This window comes from Orycteropus afer, unplaced genomic scaffold (assembly GCF_000298275.1).
Source record: "Orycteropus afer afer isolate SDZICR_OR568_19922 unplaced genomic scaffold, OryAfe1.0 scaffold00099, whole genome shotgun sequence".
NCBI lineage: Eukaryota > Metazoa > Chordata > Mammalia > Tubulidentata > Orycteropodidae > Orycteropus > Orycteropus afer.
In genome coordinates, this window is record NW_006921686.1 from 9,709,337 (window position 1) to 9,731,000 (window position 21,664).

At 58.0% G+C, this 21,664-nt stretch overlaps 2 protein-coding genes across 2 annotated transcripts; one reads left to right on the plus strand and one right to left on the minus strand.

The window, feature by feature from the left end:
* The first annotated feature begins 195 nt into the window (after positions 1-195).
* Positions 196-2,546, plus strand: TTC9B (tetratricopeptide repeat domain 9B). The gene is made up of 3 exons (XM_007942990.2): positions 196-616; positions 1,175-1,357; positions 2,437-2,546. Exons 1-3 carry the CDS (start codon positions 196-198, stop codon positions 2,544-2,546), a joined length of 714 nt encoding a protein of 237 aa, XP_007941181.1.
* A 477-nt stretch (positions 2,547-3,023) lies between these two features.
* Positions 3,024-21,136, minus strand: MAP3K10 (mitogen-activated protein kinase kinase kinase 10). Its single transcript, XM_007942989.1, has 10 exons — positions 20,464-21,136; positions 14,122-14,302; positions 11,207-11,355; positions 10,562-10,737; positions 9,561-9,807; positions 8,192-8,308; positions 5,982-6,147; positions 5,756-5,868; positions 4,751-5,416; positions 3,024-3,346 (listed from the first exon to the last, which is right to left on the minus strand). The coding sequence occupies exons 1-10, from the start codon at positions 21,134-21,136 to the stop codon at positions 3,024-3,026; spliced, it is 2,811 nt and encodes a 936-aa protein (XP_007941180.1).
* Positions 21,137-21,664: the final 528 nt, after the last annotated feature.

Genomic DNA, 21,664 nt, shown 5'->3' on the forward strand with positions numbered 1-21,664 from the left:
AAGAGAGAGAAGCTGGCTGCAGAACTGGGACCGGGGCTGATTGAAAGGTGAGAGTGGGGACGTCTTGAGGGGCTTCTCCAGACCCCTAGGGGGCAGACGGAGTCAGCTGCCGGAGGTGCGGGGGCGGAGAAAGGGTGGGGACCGGCCCCACGAGGGGCGATGCGGTAGCTGCAGCGGCCGCAGGAGTTTCCCACAATGCAGCGCGGCGCGCTGTCCCCGGTGCTGATGCTCAGCGCTGCCCCGGAGCCTCCGCCGCGCCCACCTCCCGCGCTCTCGCCGCCGGGCCCGGGCTCCCGCCATGGCTCAGCTCGGCCCGGTGCTGCCCCGGAGCCGTCGGGGGCCCTGGGCGCGGCGCTCGACAGCAGCCTGCGGGCCGCCGTGGCGTTCAAGGCGGAGGGCCAGCGCTGTTACCGCGAGAAGAAGTTCCGGGAAGCCATCGGCAAGTACCACCGGGCACTGCTGCAACTGAAGGCGGCGCAGGGGGCCCGCCCTGGCGGCCTGCCCGCCCCCGCCCCCGCCCCTGGGCCCGCCACCAGCCCGGGGCCCGCCCGCCTCAGCGAGGAGCAGCGGCGCCTGGTGGAGAACACGGAGGTGGAGTGTTACGACTCCCTCACGGGTACGGGGCCGTCGGGGGGCGTAGAGGGGCACGTGTGGAGGGGGCTGGAGGCTTGAAGGGGCCGGGGCTGTGGCCGGGGAGGAGACCTCAGATCGGTCAGGGCGAGGGCTGGGGATGTAGGGACCACAGAGTCTCCTGATAGAGGGCCCTGGGTGCAGCAAATGAGCTTTGACCCGGGTCTTCAGCCCCCGTGTCCTCTGAGTCCTTCTTTCCTGCCACCGGCGAACCTAAAGTGAGCAAAGTCTACCCTGGCTCAGCCATTCAGGGCCCCAGCTCTCACCTCGGCGCTTAAGACTCTTGGCTACTGAAACTGCCCCGCTAATCACCCGAGCGCTCCTGGGCGTGTCTTTGGCGCCCTCTGGCGGCGGCGCAGATTGAGTCTATTCTTACTGGTCAGCAGATTGGCGCCTCCTGCTGGTCTGAGCAATCGATCCTTTGGGCTGGGCTCAGCTCTGGGGCAGGGCAGTGGTTCCCTGCAGGCTAAGCCAGGCTCCTGGAGTTCAGGCAGAGTCTGGCGATGCCGCTAGGCTCTGAGAGTCCGGGCCGGTGTCCCCACAGCTTGCCTGCTGCAGTCAGAGCTGGTGAACTATGAGCGTGTGCGCGAATACTGTCTCAAGGTGCTGGAGAAGCAGCAGGGCAACTTCAAGGCCACCTACCGCGCTGGCATAGCCTTCTACCACCTGGGTGACTACCCCCGCGCGCTGCGCTACCTGCAGGAGGCCCGAAGCCGGGAGCCCACAGGTGAGGGGTGGGGCGAGGGCAGGGCTGAGGGATGGATTCCGGCCGGAAAGGGAGACAGAGCCGAGAGGACAGGGACAAGGACTGTCTCCAGAGGGGATAATGATAGTACCTTATACATAGAAGAGGATTAAGGAAAGTGGTTGTAATCGTGGTGTATCTTAAACATGTGGCTGAGTGTGTAGGTATTTAAAGTAAGTACCTATGAGGGGACCAGGGCAGGGAAGCAGAATGCTCCTGTCACAGAACTGCCTCCAGAAATACACTGTTCTCTCTCTCCGACTCCCCCTGCATCCACCTGCTCCTTCCATGCCATTCACCCCCGCTCGCTCGTTCAGCCATCACCCCCCGGCCTTGCACCTGTCCACTCACCAGCATTCTAAGCCTAGCCCAGCCACCCTCATCCGTTCAGTCCCCGACCCAGCCAGGACATCTGCCGTTCACCTCCCCGGCTGTTAGCTGTCCACCCATCCGCCCTCATCTCCTTCACTATCCCCCACTCAGCTGCTTGCTCACTCATCCATTCTGACACTCACCTGTTCGCTCATACGCTCACCCAGCCACCACTGGGGAGCCCTTGCTGGTGGCGGACCCCATGAGGCAATGACAGGAATTGGGGGTGGGGTGGCAGCAGAGCCTGTTCCTAGCCCCTGGGAGATCCCAGGCAGCGTGTGTGTGTGTGTGTGTGTGTGAGTGTAGGCTGAACACCCACTGTTCATAAATAAGAGCAAAAGGCAGGGTTTGTTTGCCCGTCCAGTGGTTTCGCGAGCAGGCCCTTGCAGATGCCGTGGGAGGACGCCTGGACATGGGGCAGGAGGCTGAGAGGCAGCTTTCCTGGCGAGGGCAGGGCACAGATGTGGGGGACAGCTCCACTCTGCTGTGACAGGGCTCTGGCGGTTCCAGCCGTGCCAGGCGTGGTGCATGGAGGGAGAAAAGGGTGAGCGGGAACACCCTTGGCCAGGTGGGGGGAAGGCTCTGGGGAGCCACTGAAGACTGGCGACAATAGGGGTGTGAGCCGAGGTGGCGTGGATGCCACCCGCTGCCCTAGGACACCCGATAACGCCTGAACACCGGCCCTGCAGACACCAATGTCCTCCGCTACATCCAGCTGACTCAGCTGAAGATGAGCCGGTGCAGCCTCCAGCGGGAAGACAGTGCGGCCGCGGCCCGGACTCGGGATGCGATTGGCTGAGGCCACCCGGGGGACCCGCCCTCTCCCCACCCCACCATGTAACTGCCCTCTGGCTCACGCGTTCCGTGGTAAAGCACTTGTCACTGGTGACCATAACCTTTCTGTGTGGTGGTCTTGTGGGGACCAGGAGGGGACACGAGCCTGGGCCTCAGCCCTAGGTCTCAGACACTCAGAGATGGCTCTGGAAGGAGAATGGGGTGTGGCCTGGGCCGGGACAGACACACAGCCAAGTGCAGTAGGGGGCAGGGGTCACCTTTAATGCTGCCTCTGTGCCAAATTCTCATGATGCCCTGTCCCTGAGTATCCCTGCCCACCCTCCCCCCTCGCTGCAGGTACAAAGGAATAAATTAAGTGGCTCCCTCCCCCCCTTCCCCAATACATAGTCTCCTGCCCAGGGCCTCCCCCGCCTCGTGGCTCGGGGGGCTGGGCGAGGCCTGGGGGCTACATTCATGAGCAGGCGGGCGCGGCGGGCAGGCCTCAGTGGGAGCCGCGGCCCCCGCACAGGGGCACAGTGCTGTCCTGGCTCTGCCCCTCCATGTCCATGTCGAGCAGCGTGGGCTGCACGCCGGGCGGCCCGGGGCTCTCCGGAGTGTCCGGCCTGCTGGGCGGCGAGAGGCTCAGCATCTGGCTGAAGGAGACCAGTTTCCAGGGGTCCAGGCGGGGGCGGCTGGCAGCCGGCCGGGGCCGCGGGGCAAAGGTCAGGGTGGTGGGACGGCCGGGGAAGTCGGGAGGCCGGCGGCGGGTCGGGAACAGGGCCTGGGGGTCGGGCAGGCGGGGGATGTCCAGGGGGTCTCGAGGGCCTGAGGAGAAAGAATCATGAGGTGAGTGGGGTGGGGCAGAGGGTGCTTCACACGAGGATCGGGGCTTCTCTGCAGAGCCCTGCTTTTCCGGGAGGGTTGTTGCCGGCAGCCTATCCCCGTGGGGCCTGCAGCTCAGCCCCGGGCACTGTCAATGGCTCACTCGGCCCCTGAGCCTCTGGCAAGTTCCTTCACCTTCCACAGCCCGTAGGCTTGCTGCCTGTCAGCCAGAGACCTTATCACTCCTGAGTGCTAACACTGGGCGAGTTCACACGTAGACCCTACAGTCCGTACCCCCAAGACACGCATACCAAGGTGTCTACGTATAAAAACCAAACCGAACCCACTGCCAGTGAGTTGATTCCGACTCATCTCGACTCCCTTGGGGTTTCCAAAGCGATAAATCTTTACAGAAAGAGATTGCCCCATCATCATAGGTGAAAGTTGGCAGTTCAAACCCACCAGTCGCTCCGCGGGAAGATAATGAGGCAATCAACTTCCAAAAACATTTACAGAAAACCAAACCCACTGCCAGCAAGTCGATTCCAACTCATAGCGATCCCCTTTGGGTTTCCGAGGTGGTAAATCTTTACGGAAGTAGATGCCTAGTCTTCCTTCTGCAGAGTGTGTGTGTGTGTATACATATATAGTTTATATAATGGCACATGTTTATATGTCCCCCTTACTCTGGTGGTGTAGTGCTTAAGGCGTTTGACTGCTAACCGGAAGGATGGCGGTTCAAACCCACCAGCCACTCCTCGGAAGGAAGACTGGGTGATCTACTTCCGCAGAGATACTGCCTCGGAAACCCAAGGAGGGGTCGCTGTGAGTCGCGATGCTCAGTGGCAGTGAGCAGAGTTAGGCGTGGCCCCGTCTCTGATGGGGGATATCGGCGCCTGACTATAAAGGTGAGAAGTCAGTCAAACAATGACGCGTCCAAGAACGCAGCGCAGTTCATGACCGGAAGCACACACAGCAGTGCCTGGCACACCGGGGGTGTCATCAGCCATGGTGATTACGCAGCTGCTAGGGGGCAGACGGAGACCAGAGTCCACCAGGCGGTGCCTGGAGGAAAGGCCTGGCAACCTCCGTCTGAGGAATCGGCCCCTGGAGCCCGTGACGCACGAGGGTTCACTGACTCCCAAGGGGTCCCCGTGAGTCCTGCTCAACAGCAACTGGGGGTGGTGACTTTTGTTGATGTTCACCTCACCTGTCTGGCCCTTTGTGGACACTAGCGTTGCCACCGGGGTCTCAGTCCCTGGGGGACCCACAGCACGCCCAGCAGTGACGGCCAGAGGGACACAGAGACAGTCCTTTCTCTATGCCAACCAGGAGGCGGCCACCTGGTACCAGGTGGGTTGAGGCTGGGTTTGGACACTGGACCTCGGCTGGGGGCCCCTCACTCACCAGGGCCGTGGGCTGCGGCTTCAGACGCCCCCCACTGTCCCAGCGCTCCATCCGAGGGTGTCCGCCGGTGTCCACGGCTCACGGCGCGCGCAGCCGTGACGTGGGTGGGCGTGAGCGACTGGCGGGGGTCCTTCTTGAAGCTCTCCAGCTCTAGGTCCACCAGGGGGTTGGTGCTGGGCGAGGGCGTGGGCGCAGGGGGAGAGGGCGGTGGGGAGGGCGCGGCCGGCGCCGCCTCGTCGCTGTCGGAGCGCAGCAGCGAGCGCGTGGAGTTGCAGTCCGACACTGACGACAGCGACACGAGGGTGGCGGAGGACACAAGGCCCGGGCCAGGGGCCGCGTCGTCGCGACGGCCCGGGTGGCGTCCGGGGGAGCTGAGGCCGCGGGGGAAGCGGCCGGCGCGAGGGAAGAGGCCATCGAGCCAGCGCCGCTGCTCCTCGCAGTCGGCGGCGCGCGCCTCGGCGACATCGGCGCCCAGGCCCACGGCGCCCAGCAACGTGGCGCAGCCGAGCAGGGCGAGTTCGCAGCGCCGCCGCGCGGCGTGCACCGTGCGCGCAGGGGGCGTGGTCCCCGGGGAAGGCTCGGGCGGCAGAGGCACCGAGAGGTAGGACTGGGTGGTGTAGGGCGAAGGGGACACGCTGCCGCTTCCATCCGCCTCTGCGAACTCCTCTGCAGAGGAAAGGGGGTCACTCGACTCTGGGCTTGGCCTCTTGCCCTGGAGACTTGGAGGATGCCCCGATGACCGCTGGGACAGCAACACCACCACCTCCCACGAAGCATTATTCTCGAATCTTCCTCTCCCAGAAGTTCCCTCTTACCCCTGGGAATGACCCCCACACCCGAGGAACGACTGTCCCCTTTTCCTCGGAACGCTCGGTGAACCTCAGGGGACCTCCCCTGTCCCCATCAGCGACTGCCCAATGGCTCACTCCTTTGCCCACAGTATGCTGCCCTGTGGCCTCGGGGCATCCCCTTCTCCTCCCTCAGCAGGGGCCCTCACCCCCTTACCCATCTCGTTGAGGCTGGCGAAGCCAGGAGCGATGGGGGTGTGTTTGGGGGACTTGCCCAGGTTGGGGGCACTTGATGACCACTGTTTGCTGCCTTCCCCCAGGGCCTTCAGCCTGCAGGGGGCAGTGAGATGGGGGTGGGTGTCAGCCACATGGCTGCCTTGGGCCTGATGAAGGAGGGGGCACAGGGTGTGTGTGTGTTGGGGGGTCCCAGCCGCTGCCAATACCTCTCCTCTCCGCCCAGCCGCTCCTTCTGTAAGGTTGAGCTGGGCCCCCACGTCCGGCCCTTCTTCTTGCCTCCCACCAGTTCTTCCTTCTTTGGGGGCCCACTGCGGCCCCATGTCCCACTGCCGCCACCGCTGCCACTGCCACAGCCACTGTCCACAGGGGTCACTGGGTGGGGAAAGGCCGCTTGGTTTCTGGGTGTTGGAGAGTCGCCCCAGCTGGCTTGAACCCACCCTCCCTGGAGAGCCCAGGATTCTAAGGCCAGTCAAGCGCCTTCCCTGCTAGGACCCTTCCACACCATCCCCTGCCGTCAGGGCTCCACCCCAGCTCAGCAGCCTCACCTCCCAGGCCCTTCACAAGCCATTTCCTGCCAGTTTCTTTAGCCTCGTCTGTCATCACTCCTCACAGCCTAACCCTTCGACCATTCAGTTACTTCTCAGTTACTGACACTCCTGGGGTCACCAGGAGTGGGGCGCTGACTTGATGACAACGTTTCTGTCCTGAGTGCTGCTGTAGGTGCCGGGAAGACAGCAGCGGACAAGACAGACAGACGCCCTGCTTGTGTGGGGTTTATGTCTTAGTGGGTGGAGACAGACAAAAAGCCCCGTCCTGATAGAGCTATAGCTGTGGGCTGTTAGCAGGGGACTCACTGGGGGATCACAGAACAGGTGAGGGGCCGGGTCAGGGAAGACATCTTGGGGTGCACACTGGTGAGGCAGGGAGCCACAGAGACAGTGAAGGAGAAGAGGGAGCAGTGAACGCCAAGGCCTGTGGCCGACCTTTCTGGAGCGCCCCGGAAGAGCCGCAGGTGTGGGGCAGGGAGTGAAGGCCAGGAGCACACAGTGCGTGTCGGAGACGCCCAGGCAGGCGCCGTGACACCTCCCGTGCCTCCGCACAGGCTGTTCCCCTCACCTGCAATTCCGTTCCCTTTTGGGCCTGGCTGACCTTTCGCCCTTAAGCCTCCAGCTGGGAGTGGGCAGTTCCCTTCAGCCAGCTGTTCTCCCTTCTGTTCCGACCGCACTGGTAGGAACTGGCACCAAAACAACCCAAACCAAACCCACCACCACTGAGTCGATTCCGACTCAAAGAGACCCCACTGGGTTTCTGAGGCAGTAAATGTTTACGGAAGTAGATTGTCCAGTCTTCCTTCCGAGGAGGTTTGAACGGCCAGCCTTCTGGTCAGCAGTCAGATGCCTTTAGGCACAGCGCCACCAGAGCTCCTGGTAAGGAAACTGCAAACCAAACTCCCTGATTCTGACTCATAGTGACCCCCACTGGGTTTCCAAGGCTATAAATCTTTATGGAAGCAGACTGCCTCATCTTTATCCCATGGAGCACCTGGTGGGCTCGAACCACCAACCTTTTTGGTTAGCAGCCAAATGCCGTAACCACTCACCACCAGGGCTCCTTACACTGGAACAGTATCCTGATCATAGTATAGACTACACTGCAAGCTTGTGATTGGCCTCCGAGGGCCCCACTAGACTGACCTCCTGGGCCTGATCCCACCAGGTGGCTGGGTAGAGGGGCTGAGTGACGGGGTGCACTGACTGGGGAGGTGGTGTTGCCTCCTTCAGTCCATCTCTAAACCCCAAGAGCTTTTCCTCCACCACGGAGTCCCCATCTGTGGCTTTGTCCCCCACCCTGATCCCACCCCCTCATCCCACCGGTTCCTACAACGTGGACCCCACACAGCAGCAGAGGGAAGGGGCAGTTGGATCGTGTCACTGCCCTCCTCAGAGCCCCGCAGGGTCTTCCCAAACTCCGCACCCTGGCTTACGAGGTCCGCTGTGACCTGGGCCCTGACCACGAACCCCCGCACACACTGCTGCGGTCAAGTTGCCCGTCCTGGCGACACACAGCCCTCACCTGTGTCCACCTCAGGGCCTCCGCCCATCTGCCCCCTCTGCCGAGGACCCTATACCCTCTGATCTCACGCTAGCCCCTTACCATACAGGTCCCTGTTCAAACCTCAGCTCCTCGGAGGAGCCTCAACAGTCACCGTTCTCTTTTATTCCCTTCTTTGGTTTCGTCTACGTGCCAACCACTCTGGAAAATATCCTGCTTACTGGTTTACCTGTTTACGGTCTGTCTCCCAGATGGGAATGGGGGAAGGGACCATGCTGTTTTGTTGCCCACTGTACGGGGAGAGGCACGTACTCCAGGAAGTTTGTTGACTGACTGACCGGTTGCGGGGCTGGGGGACACTCACAGCGAATGGCCCTCAGCCGGGGGATGATGCTGGGGCTGGCGGGGGGGCTGGCCCCGTCGGATCCTTTCCTCTTGTCCAGAGTTGGAGAGGCCTGGACGGTGATCTTATGCTCAAAGCCTGCAAAGGAAGGGCGACTTCCCTCAGCAAATCCTTCCCCCTCCCTGTGGAAGTGCAGAAGGGATGCTCGCGTGGGAACACCACCGTGCTGCATCCCGCCCAGTGCACCAGCCTCCAGGCAGGCCCCAGACCCACAGCAGCAGCAGCAATGGCAGGCCTGGTGGAACGGCCGGTTCCTGGCCCACCTGAGCCAGCACCTCCAGGGGGAGGCCCAGGGTTGACCTGTTTCCACAAGCCCTCCAGGGGCCTCGCATGATACCCTCCCTGATGGAGGGAGAAGCCCTCCCTGATGCACTAGGGCTCCAGGCCTGCCATCCCTCATGGATCATTAGCCATAGGTGGTCACTGAGCCCTGACATGAAGCTGGGGTGACTGAGGGACTGGACTTGAAATGGTACTGAACTTCAATCAATTTGAACTTAAAAGCTGATACTCTGTTCAGTTAGTGGAGGCATTTAAGTGTCTTTGGGGTAACTTGGGTGTGTGTACCCCCTGTGCCAGCTGCAGAAGTTGTGAGATCTAGAGCCAGGTCAAGGACTTCGATGAAGGTGGAGTGTGAGACGCACTGGAAATATAACATGCACACTGGATCTCACGGACGTAGGTTTTTAAAAAAAAGGTGAAAGGTCTCAACAATTTTTTTTGTATTGATTACACATGAAATAACATTTTGAGTCTATTGGGTTAAATAAATTATTAAAATTAACTTCACCTGTTCCTTGACATAAAGGTTTTCCACATGGCTCCTAGAAATTTACACATGGCTCCTAGAAACTTACAACGAGGCATGTGGTCTGTATGTGTTTCTGTTGGGCGGTGCTGCTGTAGGCCCTGAGAGGCAATGGCTTACAGCGGCACAGAGAGACGCCGCCCAGACATTATGGATGGATACCCGCCCCCCCCCACCTTTGTTTAAAAAAAACAAAAACCAATGAGTCTGAACCCAATTAAGCCTTGAGAGCCCAATACTAGGCTGATTCCCTATGGTGCTGTTCTACTCTGTCCTTTAGCGCTGTGAGTCCGATGGACTCCAGGGCACTGGGTTTGGTTTGGGCTTTGCTTCCGTGAAGACTGACAGCCTGGGAAACCCTATGGGGCTGTTCTACTCTGTCCTCTAGGGGCGCTGTGAGTCAGAATCGACTTGACTTGAAGGGAGTGAGTTTAACCAGCAGCCTCCGGGGGATGCTCAGGGGTGGGTTAAGGCTAGGACACTCCCGGCGGCCCCCCGGGGATGCTCGGGGTGGGCAGGTACCGGAGGGCAGGCTGATGTGGCTGCTGCCTTCCCGCAGCCTGAGCAGGCGGCTGCGCTTGAAGTTGCCCTTGCGCTTGCGCACGCGGGGCTTCTCCTGGCTCAGCTGGCACATGAGCAGGTGCAGCTCGCGCTCCACAATGTCCATCTCGCGCTCTGCCAGCTCCTGCTCCCGCCGCCGCAGCTGCTCCTCCTGGAAGCGCTGCTCCTGCGCCGCCCGCAGCAGCTCCTCCTCTCGGCTCCGGAGCTCCTGAGGAGGAGGTGCAGTGGGTGGGGGGAGGGCGGGGTGGGCTCAGCTGGGCGGGGCCCTGCGAGTGAGCCCGGGGACACGCGCTGCGGGGCAAGCTGGGGTCAAGGTCCAGCTCACACTTCACCAGCCAAGTTGGGTGCCAGGGCAGGGGGCTGTGTTAGTCTGAAGAAAGGGGTTCCTTTTCTCTCCCCCCCATTTATTTTCCAAAAGGTGCTCTCGTAGCACAGTGCCTAAGGCATTTGACTGCTAACCAGAAGGTTGGCGGTTCAAACCCACCAGCTGTTCCACAGAAGGAAGATGGGGCAGTCTACTTCCATAAAGATTTACTGCCTCAGAAACCCAATGGAGGGTCGCTATAAGTTGGAATCAACTTGATGGCAGTGAGTTTTTTTCTTTTTTAAACTTAACTTTTCATTTAAGAATAGTTCAAATGTCCACAAGAGCAGAGAACAGTGAGTCCCCATGTACCCATCATCCAACTTCAACAATTAACTACACTTTGCAAATCTTGTTTCATTTATCCCCCTTCTTCTTCCCTCCTTCCCTTCATTGCTGCAGTAGAATTTTAAAGCCCATCTCAGACATCATGCAGTATCACCTGTAAGTACTTCAATGCAGGGTGCCTTTTTCTTACTAATCCAACAGGAGAGCTGTCATTTCTTAATAGGCAAAAAAGGCTCACTGGCCTTGCATGGATTCAGAGACTAGAGCTCAGGGGAAGGGATCTTCTCCCTCCCTCCCACCTCGTCCCCACCTTCTCCTTGGTGCGGAGGTCATCGAACATGTGCTGTATCTCCAGCTTCCAGTCTTCCTGCAGCGAGTGGAAGGACTCCAGTGGCATCTGGAACAGGGCTGACTGTTCAATGACTTCCAGCCGCTTCAAGATGCTGCTGAAGTCTGGCCGCCCGTGGGGCTCTGGGTCCCAGCACTCTGGGGTGGAGGGGGAGGACAGTGGTGGGGCTTGGGGTGGGCAGTGGTCATGCTGTAGGGAATTGGCCTGCTCAGCAGGAAGCAAGACCTCAGGGAACTGTGGACAGACTGCTTTCGCACAGCTGGGGAAGGACGCAGAGTCAAGCTCCTGGCCGTACTACTTCATTCAGTGGAGAGAAACCCAAGGGCCTTCTCCCCAAGGAGGGACTTGAACCAACAATCAGGGAATCTCTAGGGCCAATGACTCCTAATGGGCTGCCCTTAAGAGCTGTGGGTCTGGCAGAACAAGGGTCTGAGGGGCCCCTGGGGCCAACCGTGGGGGAACTCTTCATGGTCTGAGAGGTTCCAAGCCCTTCTCTCTCAATCCCGGGTCCCTGGGATGGCTGGGTTCATAAAGATAAGAGGTCTGGGCCTGAGGAATCCTGCTACCTCAAACTAAGCCTACCCACTCCACAGGGCCCTTGCTCACCCTCCAGTAGGCGGGCAAAGGGCTCAGGGCATGTGGAAGGGATGGGCAGCGTCAGCTTGTTCATAGCCACTCCATAGGCCACGGCCAAGGCGTCGATTTCGCGGTAGGGGACCTCACCCGTCAGTAGCTCCCAGAGCAGTACTCCAAAGCTGCAGGTGGAGGAGAGGGAGGGTGAAGCTCGGCCTCCCCCAGGCCTTACCTACACTCCAGCCTTGCCCCCCTCCCACGGGAGGCCTCCCCAACCCCAAAACTCACTCCAGGTGGATGAGGCCCCAAGAACTTGATTTGACCTTCAGTGGCCAAGAGTTCTCTGATATCTCTCGTCCCTCGGTCTTGCCGGAAAACCTTTAGATAGTCCTCTGTGCCTACTGGGCAAACCCACTCTGCTTAGTCCCAACCTTTGATGACTGAGCAGTTTTGCTTCTCCACGCTCTCACCCAATACCAAGCCCTACTCCAGCTGGCAGCCACACTGAACAAATGAACGAGCCCTGTCCTTCCTAACCTCTGCTCTTTGCACATGCTGTTCCTTTTGTCTAGAGCACTCTTCCTTTTGAGTAACTATTTGTCCTCTAAGCCTCAAGTGCCCCTCTGCCAGGAAGTATTCCTTAATCCCACAGCCTCCAAAGCTGGGTTAGAGGACCTTCGGAGGCACTTGCCTCTGAAGAAAAACATGTCAGTGCTATTTAATGTGTATCGAGCACTCCTTCTAGGCACCACGTAGGCACTCTCAGTGATCCTCACAAGGGTTTGTGAAGCAGAAAGTATGGTGTAGCCCCAGTTTGTCTGGTGAGCAGGTGTAGGCTCAGAGAGGTTAAACGGCTTGCCCAAGGTCACACAGCTAGTCAGCGAGGGAGCCACATCTGGAATCAGAGCTGCCTGACGCCCATGACAGAGCTCTTAAAGGCTACATAATACCAAAGTGTACATCACTGAGCTACAATCACTGCGTGTCCGTCTTCCCTGGTAAGCTGTGCATCCTTCCGGAACCAGCGCACCATTCTGTGCTGTGCCTAACATGCAGCAGATACCTGTTCTCCATCAACATCTACTCATTTATTCATTCAACACATGCTTATTGAGCACCTACTGTGCCAGGCACTGGTGATATGGCAGTGGACAAGACAGATAAAACTCCTGCATAACTGTGTGCCAGGCACTGGTGACACGGCAGTGGACAAGACAGATAAAACTCCTGCCCTTATGCAGCTGGCAGTCTCCTCCTCTTGACCAGTAACAGCCCTGGAATGTGAGCTGGGCACATGCTGTCTCAAGGGATTTCCCATCCTCCTTTGCAGCTACGTGTGGCCACATGACTATTCTGACCAGTGGCGTGGAGGAGGATGTGTCCAACTAACTTCTAGGAAGTGTCCTTAAAAACGACTGCTCTTTTCTCCTTCCTACTTGTTGGAACCCGTGAATAAAAAAGCTGGAGCTCAAGCCGCCAGATTACACCGTGCGGTGATGGAGGAAAATAAGTAGTTTCCACCTGGAGGTGGCATATCTCTCCATGTCCCTGGAAGCCTGGGGGACTGAGTGTGTCTGGGAGTGCTACAGACATCGGTGGCCAGGAGCCACGGGCACTTAGCATCCAGAGTACAGGGTGGGACCATGGAAGGAAGACCCATCCTGCCCAAGGTCAACCACACCCTGTTCAGGACCCCGACTGGGATCCAGGGGCACCCTGTCAGTCCTGGGCTTTTCATGAGAGAAACAGTGCCAGTCTTGTTCTTATTTTGGGTTTTCTGTTCCTTGCGGCTGAAATAAAGCCCCAATAAATGTTTGGTACCAAAAACGGATGCTTGCTTGTAAAGCTGGTCAGAACTTCTCCCAAAGGGCTATTCTGCTCTAGTTTGAGCCAGAAACTTCCGGTCGGATTTGTCTCTGGGCAAACCCATTAATTTGCTGCTTGGTCCTTCTGGAGCCTTGGCTGGGGATGGACAGGGATAGTAAGTAGGGAGGCCTTGGGGTGTGACGTTTTCTCTGCCACCATCGACAGCCTCATAGCCTCCTGCCTCCTTGCCTGTCCCCTACGGCCCCTCCTCCGCACACAGCCGAGGGGACTTCAGAATGCTCAGCCAGCTAGTGCCACTGGTGACTGCCTCTGCTGGCTTCCCAGCGCACTGCGGATAAAGCCCGAAGCCCGTTCCCTCACGGCCAAGACCCTCCGGTCCTCTCTCCTACGTCGTTTCCTCCCTGTTCCTGTTTCCCTGCTCGGCTCTGGCCATGCGGCCTCCTTGCTGCTTCTGGAATGCACCACACTTGCTCTCACTCGAGGCCTCGGAGGTGGCAGCTCCCTCTGACCGGGAGGCGCCTGCCCTCAGACTCTGTGTGGCTGGCTCCTTGCCACTAACTCAACTAGAGTACTGCTTCTCAGAAAAGCCTTCCTGCATCACCCAACCCAACCCAAAGCAGCCTCCGGTTCCTCTCCAAACTCCCAGTTCCTTACCTTATCTAAGACTTTTTCTGGTGTATCTCCTTATCTTGTAAAATTCTTGATTTTCTTAAAAAAGGCTGTTTCAGCTTCTTGTGTATTTACTTACTATCCCCGAGGGCAGGAAGCATTGTCTATTTCTGTTCACTGCTGCAACCCCAGAACCCAGCATGAATGAATGGCCTCAGTTTCCTGGTTTGACCAATGGGGGCAGCCTCCTGGACGGTTCCTGGGGGCCTGTTAGTGCTGACAGCCTACCTGTGGATCTTGGGAATTTTTGCCTTCATTCCAAGTCACTCCTCAGCTGTTATTTCCACCAGCAGAGGACATAACTGCTCTGGCCCTTATGTGCTGTCTGACCTTGGCAGCCGGTCCCTTTGCCAGGTGGCCAAGATCCTGGCTGCAGTGGAGGCTGCCCCGCCCCCTGGGTCCTTGGGCCCCACCCACCCTCCTCCTGCTTTCAGGAGGCCGCCCCTCAGCACCTCCAGACATCACTGCTTTTGGAGAAGAGGGAGAGGCGGATGACCTCCGGGGCCATCCAGGCGTAAGTCCCCGCGGCACTCATCTTGGTGGTCTTGTGCCACTCACGGGCGAGGCCGAAGTCTGTGATCTTGAGCACCGTGTCTGCGAGGTTGTGGTTCTCAATGGCCTCCAGGATCAGGACTGTGGACGGGGAGAGAAGTGGGTCAGTCCAGACCCGCTGGGCTGCAGACCTAGCCACTCGGACGCGTCCTCTGCCCCGACTCTGCCTCAGCTCCTTTCCCAGCCTGGAACCCCCATGTCTTTCCATGTTGGGGGGGAGCCTCCCCTGGGTCCCCTACCCTCCTGACTCCATCATGGGCTATCGTGAGCCCAGTGAGGTCACCAGCTGTGGCCTTGGCCCTCCTTGGTCCAGGCCTTGAATTCCCAGTCACCCCAAAAGTGCAAACTGTAAACCACAAGCATGGTTTCCTTTCATCTTTGTCACCCCATGTGGTAGACTGAAGGAGCTCTGGTGATATAGTGTCTAAGGCATTTGACTGCTAACCGGAAGGTTGATGGTTCAAATCCACCGCCACTCTGCAGAAGGAAGATAGGGCAATCTACTTCTGTAAAGTAAGTAGAGATTTACTGCCTCAGAAACCCAATGGGGGTTGCTATGAGTTGGAATCAACTGGATGGCAGTGAGTTTGTGTTTTGGTTGTTTTGTTGGTGGTGGATTGCACAAATGGCCCCAGCTCTTCACACTAAGGGGGCACAGTGGGCTTCTCTACCCCTTGACTTTGGGTTGGTCACGTGACTTGCTTTGGCCAATAGAGTGAGGCGGGAGTGACTGAGTACCGGCTCTGAGCCCAGGCCTCAGGAGACCACAAGCGGGTCTGCTTGCCCTCTTGTGTTTCTGTCGCCAAGAGAACCTGCCTTGGTTCACCTGGTGGCCCGGGAAGAGGAGAGACTTAGCACAGAGCCTGGCTGAAATCAGCTTACCCTCCAGCCACCCCAAAACTATATGAGCAGTAACAGCCCATTACTGTTTCATCCTACTGAGATTTGGGGTTGGTTTGTTAAATGGCAGAAGCTGACTGATACGTCCCTCAAAGAACTCAATGGTCCCAGTTTATCTGCTGCCGAGGGTTATCACCAAGACTAACAGTAATCACGGCTAATGCTTATCAGGGCTCTATTACATGCCAAGGTCTGGGCTAACCCTTTACGGATGGTAAAGGCGCTTGGCTACTCCCAGAGGTGCCTCGGAAGGAAGGTCTGGCAATCGACTGAAAAACCGGCCACTGAAACCCCGTGCAGCAGAGTCTGTGGGGCACAGCTCTATCCTGACAGCCGTGGGGTCGCCACAGTCCAGGCTGAGCCGACAGCAGCTGGCTGAATGCCTTTCATGAACGAATCACAAGCACCTGTTTCCCTGCCTAGGAAACCGAGGCTCTGAGAACTGAGCGAGAAAAGGGCGGGGCAAGAGGCGTGAACTAGTTCTGTCATCAGAGCCCGGTGGTCCCCTAACTGCTGATATTCCAGCACCTCCCACCAGAGGCCTCGAATGTAGAGTGTGGCTCGGCTTTGAAACCTGGCTCTGCCACTTACTACCTGCACAGTCTGGTATCTTTTTTTACCCAGAACCTTGCTTTTCTGTTAATGAGGACAGCCGTATTTACTTCAAAAGGCTTTTGTCAAGATTTATTGCCTGAGCATAGTTGAAACCAAAAACCAAACTCACTGCCATCAAGTTGATTCCGACTCATAGTGACCCCCATTCAGTTTCTAAGGCTGTAAATCTTTGTGGAAGCAGACTGCCTCATCTTTCTCCCATGGAGTGGCTGGTGGGTTCGAACCCCTGACTTTTTGGTTAGCAGCCAAATGCCTTAACCACGACACAGCCAGAGTTCCTTGAACAACAACAACAACAAACCCAAACTCACTGCCGTTGAGTCGGGTCTGACTCATAGCAACCCCTCCTTGGGTTTCTAAGGTGGTATCACTATGGAAGTAATTGCCCAATTTTCCTTCCGAGGAGTGGCTTGTGGGTTTGAACCGCCAGCCTGTTGGTTAGCAGTCAAATGCCTTAGGCACTACGCCACCAGAGCTCCCTCCTTGAGCATAGTTAGGTCTTTTCAAAGTTAGCTACTACTGTTAGTGCAATGTCTCCAAGGAGATGGTCTATGTCTCATCTTCATCTTTCACCATCCCTGGTTCTTTCCCCACTAAGAAGAAGAATGAAGCAATTCTGTTATCATGCCATCAGGCAGATGAAGAAACTGAGGGTTAGACAGATCAGTAAACTCCCCAAGGCCATGCCATTAGGAATCCTGCTCATTCTTACAGCTGGGAGGAAAATGGTGATGCATTGCCAAAGACATTTGACTGCTAACTGGAAGGTTGGTGGTTCAAACCTACCAGCCGCTCCACGGAAGGCAGACTGGGCAATTTACTTCCTCAAAGAATTGCCGCCTCGGAAACCCAATGGGGGTTGCTGAGTGGGACTTAACTCGGTGGCAGAGGGTTTGGTCTGCTTTTTGGCTTTGGAAGCCTCCTGGGCCCTCCCAGCCTGTGACTGCACCACCCCTCCCTGTGTGGTGACCCTGTGCTGGATGGAACGCCCCATGGTCTTAACACTTTACTTCTGTGTTTATTTTAGGCTAGGCCGAAATCAAAATATGTATCTGATCATGTCAGTCCCTGCTTAAAACTCTCGAATGGCTTCCACGCCACTGAATAAAGTATCCCGGGTCCTCACCGTGGCCCCTGGGCCCCGTGGACCCAGCCCTGGCACCTTTCCGACCGCACCTCCTTCCACCTCTGTCCCACTCCTGCCCCACCTCCAGCAAGGCTAGCACATTCCCACCTCAGGGCCTGCGTCCGTGCCTTTCCCACTTTCCCCAGCTCTTTGTAAGGCTGGGTCCTCTCTGCTCTGGTCTCTGCTCAGACGCTGCCTTCCCTGGTCCCCCAACCTAAAACTGCGCCCTCTGCTCCATCCTCAACTGGCTGGATTTTCTTCAGAGCCCCTGTCTGAAGTGTTGGTATGTATGGATGGATGGATGGCTGGACCTTGTCTCTGTTCACTAGGATGTAAGTTCCTTAAGGGTGGAATCTAGCCTTGCTCATGTCTGTAATCCCAGAGCCTAAGACAGTGCCCAGAACCTCCAACCAAACTCACTACCACCAAGTTGATTCCGAGGCATAGTGACCCCCATTGGGTTTCCAAGGCTGTAAATCTTTACAGAAGCAGACTGCCTCATCTTTCTTCCATGGAACACTGGTGGGTTCAAACCATTGACCTTTATGGTTAGCACTCAAATGCCTGAACTAGTACACCACCAGGGGAGCTCTGGTAGCGTAGTGCCTAGGGCACTTGACCGCTAACCAGAAGGCTGGCCATTCGAACCCACCAGCCACTCCTCGGAAGGAAAGTTGGGCAATCTACTTCTGTAGTGATACCACCTCGGAAACCCAAGGAGGGGTCGCTATGAGTCGGGTCTGACTCCACGGCACATACAACAGTCCACCACCAGAGTGCCTTGCCTGCAACCTACCAAGTGCTTAAGACTCAAATCAAAGAGTGGCATCAGGTGAGTGGCTCCTTGGGGGAGGGTCAAAGTGGGAAGTTGTATCTTCCCATGGAACAGTCCCACGGCCCCAGCAGGAAGCCCCGGCCTCCAGTGCCCGCCAGCCTTTTGTGAAGGTGGCACTGGCTACAGAAAAACTTGTGAGTACATGAAGGCCCTCTACCCGGCCTGCTGGCTGTGAATCAGCTGGAGTGAGGCCTCGGCCTTCAAAAGGGGTATGCATGCTGTGTGTGTGTGTGTGTGTGTGTGTGTGTGTGCGCGCGTGCGCGCGCGTCCCGCCTCCGTTCATCTGGCATTTCGGGGGCAGTCAGAGAGTGTCGGTGCAGTGCTTAAGTGCTCTGCTGCTCATCAAAAGGCTGGTGGTTTGAATCAACTAGTCGCTCCGCGGCAGAATGACGTACCGTCTACTCAGAGACCCCGGAAGCCAGGCCTGGAGACCTGCTTCTGAAAGCTCACAGCCTGCAGCTCTACTCTCCACACATGGGGTCGCCGTGAGCGCAATGGACCTGAAGGCAACTCACAGCAAAGCAGAAGCATCCCAGACGGGGACAGAGTCGGCACACTGTGGTCCGTGGAACTACGTGGTGGGTGTATGAATGCTGGGCCTGGGACATAAGGCAGACCAAGCCCCTCTGTTCAAGGGGTTTGCAGGTGGCAGGGGTGCGGGTAGGGTGGGGGTGGGGTGAGGCACTGCATCAAACACAGAAAGAGTACGATGGATTCAAACACATTTCAAGAGGGAGAATGGAAAGGGTGCAGAGAGATGGGAGGGCTGAGGGCAAAGGGGAGCCCATGGGTGCACCTTGCCTATGGGGCTTGGGTGTGAGCTGGGTGAGGGAGAGAAGCACACGGGCCCGATCACTATCGCTCCTCTTTGCCTAGCACGTGCTCTGGCCTGGTAAATACTGAATGAAGAAAGAATAAGCAAACATGGGACTGAAAGGGACTGCGCTGGGGTCCAGGAAGGACAGGAGAGAGGAAGGAAGGACTGTCTCCTGCTGTACCCCGAGGGCCCGGCCAGAGTCTGGCCACAGCAGGCACTCTGGATGTATCTGTGGAGTGAATGAGTTAGACTTCCGGTTTGTGAGTATTATAAGGGCAGGAACTATGGCTGTCTTGGTCTCTGCTGGGCTCCTGTTGTTGTTGTTGTTATGTGCAGTCCAGTCGGCCCCGACTCATAGCGACCCCTCCTTGGGTTTCCGAAGCAGTATCACTACGGAAGTAGGATTGCCCAACCTTCCTTCCGAGGAGTGGCTGGTGGGTTTGACCCGCCAGCCGTCTGGTTAGCAGGCAAGTGTCTCCTATTTAACCAAAAACCAAACCAAACCAAACCTGTTGCCATGGAGCTGATTCTGACTCACAGCGCCCCTAGAGGACAGAGTAGAACTGCACCAGAGGATTTCCAAGGCTGTGATCTTTGCACATGTGGACTGACACATCTTACCTCTGCAGATCGGCTGGTGGGTTCCAACCACTGACCTCCTGGTTAGCAGTCACTACTTACCCACTTGAACCACCAAGGCTCCTACTCTGAGGTGCTCAATTAACTTCTGCTGACTCAATGAGGCTTCTTAATCTAGATGTGGGCCCTGGGGGCACTTCCATTGGTCTCAGTCATTAATTATTTATTCATTCATTCATTCATTCAACCAACCAATCAACCCTTGAGTGCCTGTGATAGGCCAGGCAGCCTGGGCTTTTTAATAAGCCCCTCCCACAGCCGTTTTCCTCCTCTCTCATGGTTTCCAGTTTGCCTGAGAGGCCTAGGACTCCAGGAAGCTGTCTCAACTGGGGCCCATTTTGCCACACAGTGGACATTTAGCAGCGTCTGAAGACATTTTTGGTTGTCTTAAGGTGAGGAAGCCAGGGTGCTAATGGAACTTAGTGGGTAGAGATCTGGAATGATGCTGAACAACCAACAATGAATAGACCAGTCCCCACAACAAAGAACTAGCTAGCTCACTGCACTGTCAAGTCCCATCCGCCACACAGCAACCCCTCCTTGGGTTTCCCAGGTGGTATCACTATGGAAGTAGATTACCCAATCTTCCATCCGAGGAGTGGCTGGTGGGTTTGAACTGCTAGCCTTCTGGTTGGCAGGCAAATAACAAAAGAACTAGCCAGTCCCAAACATCATTGGTGCTGAGGCTGACAAACCTTGACTTCCAAGGAGCCTCCTTTTGCCTCTTCTTGGTGGACTGGCATTGTGGGTTGGATGGTGATAGCCATGAGTCCTGACTGTGGCAGGGAATGCTTGAATAAATATTTATTGACCTACTATGACTCTATAAGGAACTCTAGTGGTGCAGTGCCTAAGGCATTTGACTGCTAACCAGAAGGCTGGTGGTTCAAACCCACCAGCCACTTCTTGGAAGGAAGACTGGGCAATTTACTTCCGTTGAGATACTGCCTGGAAAACCCAAAAAGGGGTCGCTATGAATCGGAATTGACTCAATGGCGGGGAGTTTGGTTTGGTATGACTCTATAAGGAGCTTTGGTGGCATGCTGCCCAAGGCATTTGACTGCAAATTAGGTTGGCTGTTCAAACCCACGGTGAAAGGAAGATGCGGAAAGGAAGGTGATTCCATAGCGAGGCAGGCAACTAAGGCCTTCATTGCCTCTGAGCCTCCTTTTCCTCCCTTAATGGGGCAAGACCTGCCCCACCCAGCCCTGAATTCAGGTAGACTGCTTCCTCACTTAGTACCCCACCAACTTGGCTTGGCCTCACAGGGCTCTGGGAGGGGAGCTTTGCGGAGTAAACAGACCACTTACTGTTGATAGACTTGAGGTCCCGGTGGATAATGGCTACAGGGGCTTCATTGTGTAGGTAGTTCATGCCCCGGGCAACCTGCACTGCCCAGTTGACCAGCACGTGAGGGGGCACGCGGCGTCCTGCCAGCACCCTGCTCAGGGCGCCTCCTCTGGCATACTCCATGACCAGGCAGAGATGTGGGGGGCTGAGGCAGGCGCCCCGAAGGGCAATGATGTTGGCGTGCTTCAAGGCTCCGAAGAGCCGGGCCTCCTGACGCACCTGCTCGGCTGTCACTGCCGGGTCCCGCTCAGGGTCCAGCCGGGCGGCTTTGACCGCCACCTCCTCGCCACGCCACAGGGCCCGGTAGACCTTGCCAAAGCCCCCCACACCGATGATCTCTTCCAGCTGCAGCTCGTGGAAGGGGATCTCCTGGGGCAGCTGGAGGCCCGCGGGCGCGGTGGGGGCCACGTAGTTGCTGGGGAAGACCCCCACACGGCCGCTGGGCAGTTGCCCGGTCCACCAGCCCTCGTCGCCGGACACAGCACAGTCCTGGGAGAGCACCTGCACGCGGTCGCCCCTGCGCAGGGTCAGCTCCTCGTCGGCCGCCGCCTCGTAGTCGAACACTGCGGTCCAGACGGGCCCCGCGGGGGTCGTGGCCCAGTCCTTGGCCGCCGCCCCCTCCGCCTCCTCCATGGGGGAGGGGCCGGGGGCTGCGGGAGGCCGCTTCACACAGGCTGCCCGCGGGATCCTGCAGAGGGCGGGCCCCGGCCGCCAGGATGGGGGGCAGGTCCTGTGCGCTCCGGGGGGCTTCCGGGCGCCATGGCTGCGGAGCCAGAAACAGCCTCTTGGAAAGGGCAGGATCGTCCCCTCTAATTCCCGCTGCCCTGGCGGGCCACGGTGGGTGCGGGGAGGTGGGTTCACCTGTCTCCCCCAAACGTCAGGGCGCTAAAAGCGCCTGGTCGTGCGGCCCCCCGAATTCCTGCTGGGGCCTGCCGGTGGGGGCGCGGGCGAGGGACGCAGGCGGCCCCTTTCCCCGCGCCTCTCACCCCCTGGAACTCCACCGGCGGCCCCCGGCTCCGCATCCCGGGGCACGGCCGCCGGGCGGGGCGGGGGTGATGGGGCCCCGGGGCGCCCGCCCCGGGCTGGGGTGGTGCGCCCCTCGGCCTCTTCACGCGCGGGGCGGCCGGGCAGCCCCCATCCTCTGCACCGGCCTCCCGGTTG